Source organism: Mytilus californianus, unplaced genomic scaffold (genome assembly GCF_021869535.1).
Source record: "Mytilus californianus isolate M0D057914Y unplaced genomic scaffold, xbMytCali1.0.p SCAF_3, whole genome shotgun sequence".
Lineage (NCBI taxonomy): Eukaryota > Metazoa > Mollusca > Bivalvia > Mytilida > Mytilidae > Mytilus > Mytilus californianus.
The window spans coordinates 1,130,414-1,146,630 of record NW_026262679.1 but is presented as its reverse complement, the minus strand read 5'-3'; the positions used below and the strand labels follow the sequence as shown (position 1 = coordinate 1,146,630).

The 16,217-nt window shown below is 31.8% G+C and overlaps 1 protein-coding gene across 4 annotated transcripts in view; it reads left to right on the top strand.

The window, feature by feature from the left end:
- The window catches only part of LOC127733789 (uncharacterized), a 31,264-nt gene that overhangs the window by 8,854 nt on the left and 6,193 nt on the right, over positions 1-16,217 (top strand). For all 4 annotated transcript variants that reach the window (XM_052243106.1, XM_052243107.1, XM_052243108.1 and 1 more), the window contains 5 exons: positions 3,462-4,361; positions 5,637-5,724; positions 7,335-7,383; positions 8,408-8,524; positions 16,123-16,211. In XM_052243106.1, coding sequence (XP_052099066.1) covers positions 3,462-4,361; positions 5,637-5,724; positions 7,335-7,383; positions 8,408-8,524; positions 16,123-16,211 — 1,243 coding nt within the window. The remainder of the gene's footprint in view (positions 1-3,461; positions 4,362-5,636; positions 5,725-7,334; positions 7,384-8,407; positions 8,525-16,122; positions 16,212-16,217) is intronic.

The window sequence follows — 16,217 nt, the reverse complement described above, 5'->3', positions numbered from 1 at the left end:
ATTTTTTTACAGTTGTATATATATTTTACTCTTAAATAATGATTTATTAAAAATGATTTTTCCTGGTGTGTCAAGAACAGAATTGATGTTGTGGATAAGTTATCTTATTTTTTTATATTTTACCTGATTTATTTTTAGTAGTGTATATACTATTTAACCCATTTCTCTGACGTCAGTCTATTGTTCTTACAGTAGATTATTTTTCAAGAATCCACTGACCACTTCGTTAACTTAAGATAACTTATTTTATAACTTTAAACTTTTAACTTACGATTTTTTATCCTCTCAAAAACGAGTGGAATATGAAGGGTTCGAACTCGCGCGTATTTTCTTCATAATCAGTAGTCTTCAGTCTATGCACGATACCACTATACCACAAGTGCTGACATAAATCAATGTTTAAATAACACTCATAAAGCGCACAACTGTCAATACATGTCAATAAACTGTATGTCTGTCTCAGAGATAATTCGCTTTTGTTATCTAATAAAATATATATACTATGTCTGGATTTGTTCATGTTCTTTTCAAATTTATTTAAATTGTTTTATTTTGGGCGTTATTTTTTAAGGAAGATTATGTTCTACATTTGAACGTTCTTGATTATAGTTATAAGCAGTATGGAAATATCTTAAAACAGAGTTTATTCACGATGTCAGGTTTGAACATTGGTCGATTTTCAACATCGTTATAATGAACCGATGGGTCTTTATACGATTGTGGCTATTACACACTAGTTCTAAACACTAGGGAATCAAGGAATTGTATATATTAGTGCAATTCCTTGATAAAATAAACATTCATATGCCCATTACACTTGTCACTTTTAACGTACAAGGACTTTTCCTTTTTATCATAGCAAATACTTACTTATGGTTTTAGTCTTATAATGATATCGTACTATCAATATTTTTTTCTTTGTTTGATTATAAATGGTCCACATATACATCACGTCAACATTGAACGGACTCTAATTTGAATAAAGTGTGATATATAAGCTACGACCGTAAAACTACTTCTTTGATTGTAAAAAATAGAAACAAAATCATCGCCTTTAAATGAAAATGAAGTATATAATACCTCTAAGATTAAAACAATATTTTTGTCGAGAAAAAAATTACAATGAAAAAATTTCAATTCGGGTACAAGGTTTGAACTTGGCACTGTTAATGTCACAGTTATGTTTTTCGGTACCAACGACTAGACGATCACCGCTATGAGCAGCTTGAATGTAAAAGTAAAACATTTACATAATTATACATTGTACATCTGTAGCAAGAGCAATTCTGCTGGAGATTCAGAATGCGTACCACAGATAATACCAGTTTATTGACTGGTTTACGATGGATGCCAAATGTAATAACGTTAAAAATAATCTAAACTTAATGAAAGGGAAACAGTTTAAACAAAATTCATGTATAATTGTTCAAAAAAGACCTTAAGCAATTATTTTATTTATTTCCGAAAGCATCATTAACTGGAGCATCATGAAATTGTAGTATTATGGCAACTACGCTAAATATATGTATTTGACTTAGTACGGTTAAATTGTAGACAATCCTTAGTCAGCTGTCAACAATAGCAGATTGCTAAATACTATATATGTAAATTTCAAAGGTTTCTAAATTTTGGTAATTACAATTTTTTAACTATTCAAAAAAAGATAAATAAATTCTGTATATTTATATATGTCTTTTTGAATAAATAATAAATACCAAAATCTATATAATTTAAATACTTTGTAATGATAAAGCATTAAATGAAATATAAATATACAAGTATGAAATCTGGTAATAAAAAGGGGAGCTAACAACCCATTTAAGTTATATTAAACGTATGTTAACTTAAATATAGACGTGAACCGTGTGGATATAATCATTTCCAGCTATTATAAAATAAAAAAGACAAAATACGAAATTATTTTTATGAAATTCCGTTGATTCATTGTCAAAACATAAAACAGACAGTCGTTTTACTAGAAATGGGTTAAGCTAGAGAATTGATAAGAAGTAGTGGATTCGGAAACGATAATCAACTTGCGACTAAAGTCGCTCGTTGATTATCGTTTACGAATCCACTACTTCTTATCAATTCTCTACTACATAATGTTTGCACTACATTCTGATACCTTTCAAACCAATTTCCCAATTTTTAACAATTTATTTTGGTTATATATGGAAGAGAAGTTTACTAGTTTCTGTAGTAGATATGGTATTTAGGACATAAATTTGAAAAACAATTTTAGACACTCATTATTCAGTCTGTTTTTCATCAAAGGAATAGATTGTCTTAACTATGTATCAAACATCTTGTGTTATTAGCTTTTTTTGTTTTTTTTCCCAGAATGATAAACAAGAAATCTCTTTAAACTAAAAAGAGCTTATATTTCACATCTTTAGCTTTAAATAATAATTTTTAGCTCACCTGACCCTATGGGCCATGTTAGCTATTGCCATCACTTGTCGTCTGTTGTCATAAAATATCAAAAAATGTTCTTCCCTTAAACCCCTGGACCAATTTCAACCAAAGTTGAGCTGAATGATCTTAGGGTATGTTGTAAAAAGTTTGTTTTTGGTTCCTGCCAATCAACCAACATGGCAACCATAAAAATTATCAGCAATATATAAGATTTACAAAAATGCTTGTATGATAAAATCCATGAATTAACTGCATATAAAAGTTGTTGCCCTGTAATGATGAGTGTTATGAGCTTTGAATATATTTTTTTTATATTTTCTTGAAAAAAGTAATTGATAGAGAGAAAGTGTAAAAATTAAACTTGAAACAAGTAAATTTAAATCTACAATTTTGTTCTTTGGTCTATGATATTGATAAGGCTACTTAATGAAGGGCCATTTGAATCAAGGATATAATTTGTTCCTTTTGATTTAACTTGAATGCTCTCCAAAAGCTGTATGTTTGAAAAGAATTAATTTGTTTCTAAAAAAACATTTTGTGACTGTCAAAAAGGTTAAAATAAATTTCAAATTGCCTGTTTTGCTATGTGAGCAATTCAGGCTCTTAGATGCCTCTCTTTTTAACCATGCTTACTAAAGCCAAACACCTGGCTTACATTCTTTTATTTTTTAAATGATTTACATTCAACCACTTTTGACAGTTGAGAATGAAAATACATGTAATAGTAACAATTAACCCAAACCTTGTGAATAGTGGCAAATTTCTTTTTTTAAAATAATAAAACTTTACAGTGCTGATTATGCTGCCTATAGTAAATAAACAATTAAACAGATGTACAAGTTTTATTGATTTTTACTCTCTTATTGACATATACTCTACATCTCCTTAAATTCACAGTTTAATATGATAAACGAAAAAACCACAATGTTTCAAAACAAAAAACAATAAAAGTTATGTTCACATGGCAAGGCTGTTAGAGATTTGATTTTGATATTAAACAAGTATGACTGAAATATTTCTAACATTGATTATATGGATTTCAGCTGAGGATGCATTAAACAGATCTGGTGACCTATTAATTCAGATTCAACATGACGAGCTCCGTAAACCTCAAAGTGATATTGATAGTGTTTCTACAGATATGTTGATGACAATGAACCCAACAGCTGGGTACTCAGAACGTAAACATATTTACTCTTATAAAAGACCCAAATCTCAACAGAGGACTGTTGGAATTATAGATCCTTTAACTAACAGGTCAGACAATGCCAATGATTTCTTCATTAAGAGACCGCCAAGTAGTTTTAATACTAGAGCTGGTTCTATTCCATTACGTGAACGAAGTCGATCAGTGTCACCGTCATCAACTAGACAAAGTGAAAAACTTTTCAAGAAACCACAGAAATGGATCAAAGATCCTAATGTTACAGACACTAAATCGCCAAGTTGGATAGATGCTTTGGATATTACGGACCCTGCTGATTCTATGTGGTCTAAACGGGACCTGAGGTCTGGTAGACCTCCACCAAGCTGGGTTAATGGACTAGAAGGCTCTGATATAACAAGTTTAGTTTCACAACCTGTCTATGGTGTTGGTGTTTCTGAACTCTTAGGTAATGACTCATTTAAAGATACCTCAGCTCAGGGACTGAGATACGATGACCTGATGAAATCTCCTCGAAAATCAAGACGTGGAAAAGATAAATATGACCTAACTAGCCAACTTCCTAAAGAAGTAATGGAGAGTGGTAAGAAACTAAACAGCAGTGATATTTTAGAACAATATTTAGATAATGCAAGTGATAAAAGGTCAGACTCCATTTTGGATTCTTTAAAGGGAGATAATCGAGTACCAAGGTGTTCCAGTTTAGATACAGAAGCATTGATAGCAGGAATGTCAGCACCAGCACACCATGAGATTGCAGGGGCAAGTCCTATAACTGGTTAGTATCCTATCTATGCTATAGCAACATCACACTGAATAAAATATTGAAAAAACATAATTTTGTTTCCATACTTGGAGTTTAAAATTGTTTCTGTATACAAACAAATGATGAAATACTTGGTTATAAATGCTGATTTCAGTCGTTTCATATTTTTTAATTGACTGTGATGACGGGTTATTTTGCAGAATACATTGTTATGTGTATAAACATGAATTTTAACCAACACCAAAACAAAAATAGACAATTCAATACCACTACAATCACACAGTTCACGCCAAATCAGGTTATTAAATTAGTTTGAATAATAGAACCAAGATAAACATTCATTATACATGTACTGGTATAGATACCTGATGATTTATATCATATCTTTTATACAACAATGTAAGTATGTTTCAAAATAACATGCACACATATCACAAAAATACACAGAATTGTTGGGCTTAAATTATTCTTTGTTCTAGCACTTGGTCATTTCTGAAAGCACAAATAATGTTCTGTTTTACCTTTTTATGCCACATTTACGATAGATAGTAGAGGTGCATTATGTTTTTCGGTCTGTGCGTCCGTTCGTTTGTCTGTCCGTCTGTCTGGCTTCAGGTTAAAGTTTTTGGTCAAGGTAATTTTTGATGAAGTTGAAGTCCAATCAATTTGAAACTTAGTACACATGTTCCCTATGATTTTCTAATTTTAATGCCAAATTAGATTGATTGATTGATTGTTGGTGTTTTAACGCCACTTTTGGGCTATTTCGTGGCGGCCAGTTTTTATTGGTGGAGGAAGCCGGAGTGCCCGGAGAAAACCACCGACCTTCGATAGGAAAACTGACAATCCTAGTCAATTAAGATTGGAGTCGAGTGCACCCGCACGAGCGGGGTTCGAACTCACAACCTCAGTGTTGACTGGCTAGTGATTACAGTAGTAGAACTACTTAGACCACTTGGCCACCGAGGACCCCCTGCCAAATTAGAGTTTTGACCCCAATGTCACGGTCCACTGAACATAAAAATTATAGTGCGAGTGGGGCATCAGTGTACTATGGACACATTCTTGTTAAGCCCTAATTTACATGTAGATGGAGAAATTAAGAATTGTTCTTCTTATTTGAACATCTCCCAATTGGTTGTAGGATATAAATATTTTTTAAATAAATTATTTATGTATATGAAAATTACCAAATTGTAGAGTTGTTGTAAATTAATTTGAATCTGTCACAATTTTTTCTCTGTGTACATTTCTCTGTTTATTCAGTTGAGTTTCATTTGATTTTAGGAACCCCAATTAGATCTAGACGACCACTAAGTCCAGATACAGATATAGTTCTGGAAGGTGATAGACCTTGGGAAAAACAAGTGGCATTGTAAGTGTTATGCATTACCAAAACATATTTCATACATGACCAGTTAGTTTATTCTTAATTATAAAAAAGAAGATGTGGTATGATTGCCAATGAGACAACTCTTCACAAGAGACCAAATGACACAGAAATTAACAACTGTAGGTCACCGTACAGCCTTCAACAATGAGCAAAGCCCATACCGCACAGTCAGCTATAAAAGGCCCCGAAATGACAATGTAAAACAATTCAAACGAGAAAACTAAATTTATGTACAAAAAATGAACGAAAAACAAAGGTCTCTTAATAAAATATCTTAACATTTACACCATAGCTTTGAATGTTATAAAATCAAGCAAATCTCAAAGATGTTATGATTGGCTGATTGATGGCTACTTTAATGTCCAATGTCTGCAACAAATATATCATGGATGTTCAGGACAATAATTTTATATGAACATGCTTGCTTGATACTAAATGAATACTTTGAGTCAGATTTTTAACCTAATGGCTCATATTTTTATATTAAGTAAGAAAACTTACCAGTTATGTACACTATTCTGATAGGGGCCACAAGTGGTCTAAGTAGTACATCTACAGCAATCACTAGAGTGTCAACACTCATGTTGTGAGATTGAACCTAGCACATGGCAGGTGTGTTCAACTCAGACCTTAATTAAGTAGGATTTCCAGTGTTCCTGCCGAAGTTTGGTGGTTCTCTTTGATCACCCCAGCTTCCTCCACCAATAAAAAGTAGCCAATAGTGCTGAAAGTGGCATAAAACACCAACAATCAATCAGTATTCTGACTAAGCAGACCTATCTTTTCTTGTACTCATAAATACTACATGCTTAACAGAGAAGCTGCAAATACAAATGTAACAATTTTTAAAGTCTTTGGTTTAATCAGGTTAGAGTTCAAACACTCAAGGGGAGCATGAAGCTAGGGGATTATTAAGGTGCCTTAGAGATGATGATTGTAAACACCCCTTGTAATCAACATCTTCGGTTTTCTTTTTCATTATCTACAAGAGATACATTGACATGTGAAAAAGAAAAAAAAGCCACTTGTTGATGTAAAAAGGACTGTCTGGAATATTTTCTCTGGTACGAGTTTCCAACTCAGTGTTGTAGACTTTTTAGCTAACTGTAGATTAAATCTGTTAAAAGCTCTGTTATTTGGATTTACCTTCTATTATATTATATACATTTTGAATTATATCATATACAGTTTTGGGGCCTTGGTGGCCAAGAGGTCTAAATAGTTCAGCTACTGTATCACTAGCCTGTCAACAGTGAGGTTGTAATTTTTAAGCCTGCACATGGCAGTTGCATTCCACTCCAATCTTAATTGACTAGGATTGTCAGTTTTCCTGCTGAATGTCATGGGTATCTCCGGGCAATACGGCTTCCTCCATCAATAAAAACTGACCACCATGAAATAGCCAATTGTGCTAAAATTGGCATTAAACACCAATCAATCAACTAATCATATTCAGTTTGAATTATATCATATACATTTAAAAGTTTTGTATACAATCAATTAGTATCTTTACTTTTAAACATGATCAATAAGAATCTGTTAATTAGACATATAATTACATATAAATGAGAGTTGTATGCCTTGTTTTACAGTAAATCACCTGTTTATGTAGATGAAGATACAAGTGATTCTGATGTAAAGGTAGGTATATATTGACAATTTGCATGTAATGTACCTTCTGTGTTTGAAAAAAAATTGTTACTCATTAAAGTATGAACTTTTTGTAAGATTTCTTCTCTATTTTTGTCGAGCCTTCGACTTTAGTCGAAAAAGCGAGACATAGCGATCCTACATTCCGTCGGCGTCGGCGTCGGCGGCGGCGTCCACAAATATTCACTCTGTGGTTAAAGTTTTTGAAATTTTAATAACTTTCTTAAACTATCCTGGATTTCTACCAAACTTGGACAGAAGCTTGTTTATGATCATAACATAATATTCAAAAGTAAATTTTGTAAAAAAAAAATTCTATTTTTTCCGTATTTTACTTATAAATGGACTTAGTTTTTCTGCCAGTTAACATTACATTCACTCTGTGGTTAAAGTTTTTAAAATTTTAACAACTTTCTTAAACTATCTTGGATTTGTACCAAATTTGGACAGAAGCTTGTTTATGATTAAAAGCTAGTATCTAGAAGGAAATTTTGTTAAAATTTTGTTCCATTTTTTCCGTATTTTACTTATAAATGAACTTAGTTTTTCTTCCAGTTAACATTACATACAGTCTGCAGTTTAAGTTTTTAAAACATTTATTAGATTCATAAACTATCCTGGATTTTTACCAAACTTGGACAGAAGCTACTTGCAATCAAAAGATAGAATAGAGAGGAATATGTTTATTACTTTTTTTTTTCATTTTTGTTGAGCCTGCGATTAACAGCAAAAGTAGGCGAGACACTGGGTTCCGTGGAACCCTTATGAATTTTTTAATTATTTGAACACATTTTATTTATTTATGTATGTATCTAGAATGACATATTCATAGAAATAGATATATTTGCTGCAAAAGTTTGATATGAATATTTATTTCATTTTTTCAATGTTAAAGAAAACATTATTTCATAGTTTGAAGTATATTATATATGAATTGTTCAGGATATACAGTTTTTCTTCAATTTTAGGCAGTTTAGAAATCTTAAAAGAGTTTTTTTTTCTTGATTTTTTGAAGGCCCCAACTTACACAGGGAGGCATCAACCCGGTAGCTTAGAGACACTAAAGAACATGTTATATAAACTTCAGTCAGAAGAATCTAGTGGCTCTAGAGAAAAGCTACTAGCAGCACAGGTATGTACAATTAAGGTTTTTTTGTGAGTCAGTGAATATTTATCATTTAAAGCCAATTATAGGTAGGCATTTTTACAACATTTAGAGAACGATATTTTTTCATTACATACCTACAACATTGTAAACCTAAACCATTTCTGGAAGTTATCTTTCTTTTTTTAATTTCTTGAAACTGATCACACTAAGAAACCCCTTTTGCTATCAATTGCTGTCCATCTGAAATCTTTTCAAAAAAATTCTTCCATATTTTATTGATAAATGAATTTAAACATTACACTTTTATAATGACATCAGCAGTTGCTGCAGACAAAACATCAAGACAAGCAATACATGCTCCTTGGAGCCTCTTGTTGTACCATTTTGTTACATATGGTACAATAATCATTTCTTGAACATAAATCTGGAATAGCTCTGATTCATATAGTTATACTTTTCTAGCATGTCCTAAGAGTTATAGTTGTAACTGAAATAATAACAGTTTAGATAGATGATTTTACTTTAGGTTTACTGTAGTACTGCCTTAACAATTTTAATTGCAGCTCCAATCAGTGTTTTATCAGTTTCTATACGGACATTGTATGGCATTCTTTTTGATACACAAAATGCAATGAATAGGAACATTTTACAAAATAGTGTGTATAATTATCATCACAATTTGTTCATGGGAACCAATTTAGAACATACTTCATTTATGATTTGTTATAACTACACAGTAGACATAATGGTTAGTGAATTATTTCATTCATATGTTGTAAAATATATATATATAACAGTGCTCCAGTTAGAAATCAAAAGGGGCAGGGTGCAGTGGAGGGCAGGGCACTTTTTTATGAAAGGAAAATGCACTGCTCATTTCTTTTGTCTACGTTTCTGTGTGTATCACGAGTTCACATTCTTTTTTTTACTGTATATGTTGTTAATAAAGATGCATAAGTTGTTGTTTTGATTATTTATTCTATAAAATTTGCATTAGAAAATGTAATTCATACGACATGTTCCTAAAACATGGCTATACACATTCATACATCACATCACTATAAACCTATAGAGGCAAATTAACTTACTATTCTCCCCCCCCCCCCCCTTTCCAAAAAAAAAAAAGAAAAAACAACATAAACTAAACATCTCATAGTTTAGCATACATGTGACAGGGTTGTCTTATTTCAAAATGTTCAGCTATAGTTTGGCCCTCAAAACTTTTATTCATTGTTTGTGTTAAGGAATTATTGTAGTAAAGCTTCACCAAGTTGATGTCATGAAAGTTTAACTACACACTACTCATTTCAGTATAGTCTAGTCAATTTAGTGAACAACCTGCAACTAATTGCAACACAAAGTTTTTCTCTGAAAAACAAGTCTGTTACTATCTATGAACAACATACTAAAACTATACAAAAATATATTTTGCGGAAAGTGGTGTAATTTATAAAAATGTTTTGTAGTAAAAGTAAGGTTATATGAGTTGCTTCCCCTTATTTGCCAAAGTTGAAAAAAATAAAATTATACAAAAAATGTTCTGTATTTTTTAAAACAGTTGAAATAATACAATACAATACATTATTATTTCAATTTGAAATAATAATTATACAAATGAATCACTTTCCAGTCTCAAAATTTGTATATTTGAATAAAGATATAGACCGAGATTGTGTTCTGCTATTTTACAATCCAAGAATCTAGTTCGCCAAAATAGTGTTGGTAAGTAACCTAAAAATGTAAAACTGTACTGAATTAGAGTTACCAATTTAGTCACATTCTTACTTGGTATTCGAAAGAATTCTGCCCCTGTGTTAAAGGCACAGACAGTTTATTTTTTGTTGGGGGAGGGGTTCCAGAAACACATGTTTTGTTCTTTATAAAAAAAAATGTTATTGCAAGATTCAAAGTCTTTAATGTATTTTTTCTCCACAACTTTAGAAAGAAAACAATATCTTTTTTTCATTTACCTTCTGGAACAAACATGTTAAGATTTAGAATCCAACAATGTTTAAAAAAAAAATAAGAAAGATGAGTGTTAGATGATTTTATGATAAATTTTTTTTCACAAATGAAAATTTCAGGCTCCTCGAAGCAAATAGCTACTCATGTAATTTGCGACGATCTCAGTACTCACACACCATATAAATAAAGCTTTGACTGTAACACTGAATCCACTTTTCACTTTGGTTACTAATCGGATGTGTACTTATTTATATTTTAGTCGGTGCCAACAGTATTTATTCATCAACTGTAATTACTAAGCTTTGGACTAGCTATGAGAACTCATTGTCCTTTTGGTTAATCCGTGCTGATCTTTTTGAGTTGAGCCCTTTCCTACTGGGTTTTACAATTTGTTCTTACGTTGTTTGCTATTTAAATAAAATTGAGAATGGAAATGGGGAATATTGTATGTCAAAGAGAAAACAACCCGACCAGATCAAGAGCAGATAACAGCCGAAGGCCACCAGGACAATGGGTCTTCAATGCAACGAGAAAATCCCGCACCAGAAGGTGGTCCTCAGCCGGCCCCTAAATAAAAACTGTTCCTGATTATTGGAGGGTTGAGTGCTCGCAATGAGGGTTAACCCTGCACACTATGAATATGATTATCACAAGTCAGTGGCCCTTTATTACTTGGTTGTTATTGTTTGCTGTCTGTCATATTTGTTTTTCCGTTTATTGTTTTAACATTAACCAGGCCTTTGAGTTTCTCGTTTGACTTGTTTTATATTTTGACGATGAACTATAGTTGTTTACATCCACACCCACTTCATTGATATCTCTTGTGGAAAGTTTTCTCATTGGCAATCATACAACATCTTCTTATGTTTTTAAAGTGGGGAGATTTTATAATAAGTGATGGTTTCATTGGCAAGCGATCAAACTTACTACCAAGAGATCACTGATAGAGTTTAGTGGACCTTAAAACTGAACATTAATTTTGTATTCTTCTGGCATGAGGTGTATTTTTTTTAAATATTTTTACAGTTTCGTTCAAATGAGTTGAATACAGGTCAGCATTCCGGAATCATAAAACAGCGTCTTTAACATTGATATATCTGTAATAGAGTATATTTATGAATAAAGAGAGATTTGAGGTTTTTAAAGTCAACGAGAAAGCACCCAAACGACTAACAAAAACCAACAGACATACCTTCAGATTAGACATGACTATCTAAACGTTATCTCTGGCCATTAAAGTCGCCCACAGATACTACAAATTTTAATTCATACACAGATGATGCATGATAATTTTTTTACAGTTCTTAGGCTAAAGCTGATTACCTTTTCTTAAATTAATTCAATGAGATATATTAAATAAAGAACTTGGTAATGCTTTTCTTTATATACTAGTAAGTATATATATATCTTTGACCATAATATTTTCATATAGCAGACAACCCATGTTAGTTCTTTGTCATTACCATTTGGTTGATGTTTCAGACCACCACACACATGCAGGTTTATATGGTACACACATAATGCGTTGTTGCTATTAACACTTCCTCCAGGAAGTAATCCCATTAATTCATTCAACAGTGCTTATATCATTTTCAACATCCAAAATTGGTCCACTTTAATAGTACAATTACTATTTAAATTCAAGCTCTTGAGGTAAACTTATTATGGTATTGACAAAGCTGCTCTTGAAATTGCCTTAAACAATATCAGATCTACATTTAATTTTCTATCTATGAGTTTGACTGTCCCTCTGGTATCTTTTGCCCCTCTTTTAATTTAGTTTTGATGTTATATTTGTTATTCTCATCGGATTTTGTCAAATGGGTTATCGTTTGTAGTTGTAAATTTTATTTTTTTTCTGTTCTATTCGTGTGTTACGGTAACGATAATTAACCACCCAGTTCATTTAAAAGATTTTAGTTTGGGTCAACTAAATTTATACGATGTATTTGGTTTACAGTTTGATTTAGAATACCGACATAGCTTGATAATATAATTAATTATCTAATTACTACCACAATTTTATATTAATAAGAATTGTAATTTTCATTGTTATTAATACATGTTATATCGGTATTTCAAACCTAATCTTGAACTCTCTCCTATTTTTTGGAAATTTATAGAAATTTAAATGTTACGTCACATTGTGCGTCGATTTCTTCGGCTAACATATAATACGTTGTTCGGCTCTGCCTTTTTTATGTGCTGATTTAGGTTGTTTTACGTATTCGTTTTTATTCTGTAGTTAGTCACCACATCGGTGTTAACATGTATATCTATTATATAGTCATTTTTATAAATTTACTGTTTGCAAAAGTATGAATTATTCTAAATACTAAGGATTTTCTTATCCCAGGCATATAACCTTAGCCGTATTTGGCACAACTTTTTGGAACTCTTGGTCCTCTATGCTCTTCAACTTTGTACTTGTTTTGGCTTTCAAATTTTTTTGATCTGAGCGTCACTGATGGGTCTTATGTAGACGAAATGCGCGTCTGGCGTATTAAATTGTAAGCCTGGTATACCTTTTGATAGCTTTTATTTGTGTGTGTCTCTGTCCTGTATGTTCTGCCATTTATTTGTATTGTAGTCCTGTTATGTAATCATGTCATTTTAATGTTATATTTAACATTGCCATAAAAGCGGGAGGTTTGGCTAGCCACAAAACCAGGTTCAACCCATCATTTTTTCTTAAAATGTCCTGTACCAAGTCAGGAAAATGGCCATTGTTATATAATAGTTCGTTTTGTGTGTGTTGCATTTTAGTGTTGAGTTTCTGTTGTGTCGTTGTTCTCCTCTTATATTTGATGTGTTTCCCTCAGTTTTAGTTTGTAACCCGGATTTGTTTTTTTTCTCAATCGATTTATGAATTTCGAATAGCGGTATACTACTGTTGCCTTTATTTAATGCTAATTCAGTGAACTAGTATATGTTCCTAAATTTAAAAAGCTTAAACATCTGAAATTAAACGTGGATATTGATAGAGCTTGCTAAATAAAATTAGCAACACATTAAGAGAAATCTGCAATCACATCGTCTGTGTTTAACTGTGACTTTATGCAATTCAAATACAGTCAATGACGATACAAGGGCACTAGAAAAATGACTTTCTCCAGCAATTAACATGACAAAATCAAAGTCAGTAACCAAACTGATTAAGAGTTATTTTTGAACACACTCATTTTTTGTTTATTATACCTACACGTGTAATTACTATAAATTTTATACATAACCGAAACAAGATAAAATTTCAAACTTCCACAAAATGCACATATTTAAAACTGAGTTTTACTGTGTGTTTGTTTATTCTATATTGTATAGAGAAACTAGGGGAGGGTTTAGTTCTCACACAACATGTTTAACCCCTGCCACATTATTGCACCTATCCCAAGTCATGAACCTCTAGCCTTTGTTTGTCTTGTGTGTGTTTTTTTTTTTGTGTGATAATTTTGGTTCATTTGTATGTACTGGAGTTTAGGGTGGTGTCCATTTTGCTGAACTAGTGTACAACATAATTAAGGGGTCAGCTGAAGCCCACCTCCGTGTGCCGGATTTACTTGCTATGTTAAAGACCCATTAGTGGCCTTGTTTTCTCTTTGACAAATTCCCTGTTTCCATTCTCCATTTTTTCGTTTTTTAAAATCTAACTAGAAATAACCAAGATTTTAAAATTTTCCTTCTATATGCCCCTCACTTAAGTGCATTATGTTTTTCTGTCTGTGCGTCTGTTCGTTCGTCCGTCTTCAGATTAAAGTTTTTTGTTAAAGTTTTTGGTCAAGGTATTTTTTGATGAAGTTGAAGTCCAATCATATTGAAACTTACTACAAATATTCCCTATGATAAGATCTTTCTAATTTTAATGCCAAATTAGAGTTTTGACCCAATTTCACAGTCCATTGAACATAGAAAATGATAGTGCGGGTGGGGCATCCGTGTACTATGGATATATTCTTGTTTTGTAGTTAGTGTGTAAAACAAAATATTTCACACACCAAATTGATTATTATTGATATCGATAACAAGGGGAATACATATGCGATAAACATAAGATAATATAGTATGCTTATAAAGATCCTATGTTAAAAGTTTTAACCATGAATAATCGAGTTTTTTATTTCCATTTTTCACAATTTTTCTCTACAAATCACATTTTACACAAGAATTACAATTTTTTAAATACCAATAACTATAGGACTTCTTAAGATAAACATCAGATAGTATTCTCTATTTTCTGTTTAGATCCCAATTTGAAAGTTTTAACCATCAATAACCGAGATATTTTCATTTCCAGTTTTCCGGGTTTTTGGTCTTAAAACATATATTCAACCAAAATTACCCAAATATTAATATTGATAACAAAAGGACTTCACAAATAAAACATAAACTAGTATGTTCTTTTTTCTATATAGATCAAATTTCAAAAATATTAACCATTAGCAACGGAGATTTTCTACGTTTCCAGTTTTCAGCGTTTTTTCTCTAAAAATCACTCATTTCACCTCAAAATTACTTCAATATGAATAATAATAATAACTAGAGGACTACATAATACTCTATAACATAAGGTTTCCTGTCTTCAACGAGCTTTAGGTCTAAAAATGTAACCATAAATAACAATTTTTCTTCTTTTCCAGTTTTCAGCATTTTTTCTCTAAAAACCACATATTTCACCCCAAAATAACCTTTTCCGCAAATTATATCAATGTATAGTTTTAGTATGTTGTTAGTACAAGTCTATATTGAAATTTGCACTAAAAAAACCTTGTATTGCAATTAGTTGCAGGTTGAACGATTTTAGAGCTAAATTGACTAGGCTAGTAGGATTGCAGCTTAACATCATCATGACAATTAAATTTATTAATTTCTTTATTGACAATGTATAGAACATGGATTTCTAAAAGTATGATTATCAAAAATAAATTGCAATATATTTTTTTTGGTATGTTCACAGACAGTTAATATCCTTAAGGTAACATTCTTATATAATTTTGTATTCAATTGGTAATTAATTCCTATTTTTAATACTAAATAATATTTTAGGAGCACAAATTTGTAATAAGCTAAAACAGGGGAAGTAACTCCATAATTAATTTCTAACAGGTTTACTGTTTGCTTGTCACTCACAAGTTGAGATGGAAGGCGTTTCTGTGAAGGCATAGTTGTATTTTGATGACTTAAATTCTATTCTAAAGTCATGAAAGTCTTCATTTATACACTCTTCTTGGAGATAGAAAATGCCGACCCAAGCTAAAAACACTCGCTGACACATTCATCAAATTTATGACAAAAAGGTACATTGTCTTAATAAAATTACCTAGTTATTAACACCTTTGAAGTCTTATCCACTGTAATTGATTGTAATGACATGATTAACCTGGGGGCAATCACCTGGTGTCATATATGTAATTTAACTTTGTGATAAGAAATCGATGAAACAAAAGGCAATTTTACCAAAACGGCACAAGGGTTTTGAGGAAAAAGGCGTCAGGGCAGAAGGGCACGGATGAAGGCACCCAGGGCGCGGCGGAGGGCACCCAGGGCGCGGCGGAGGGCACCCAGGGCGCGGCGCCCTTCTATTTTGGGCTAACGAGACCACTGTATAAATACATATATTGTTATTTTAAATCATTGATGAATTGATTAATTGTGTTCTGTAGGAACAACTAAACCTGTCTAATGAAGAACTAGAAGATGCATTAAGAGATTATAACTTCGATGATGAACCAGGTGGCAAGTCTTTAGAGAAGTAAGT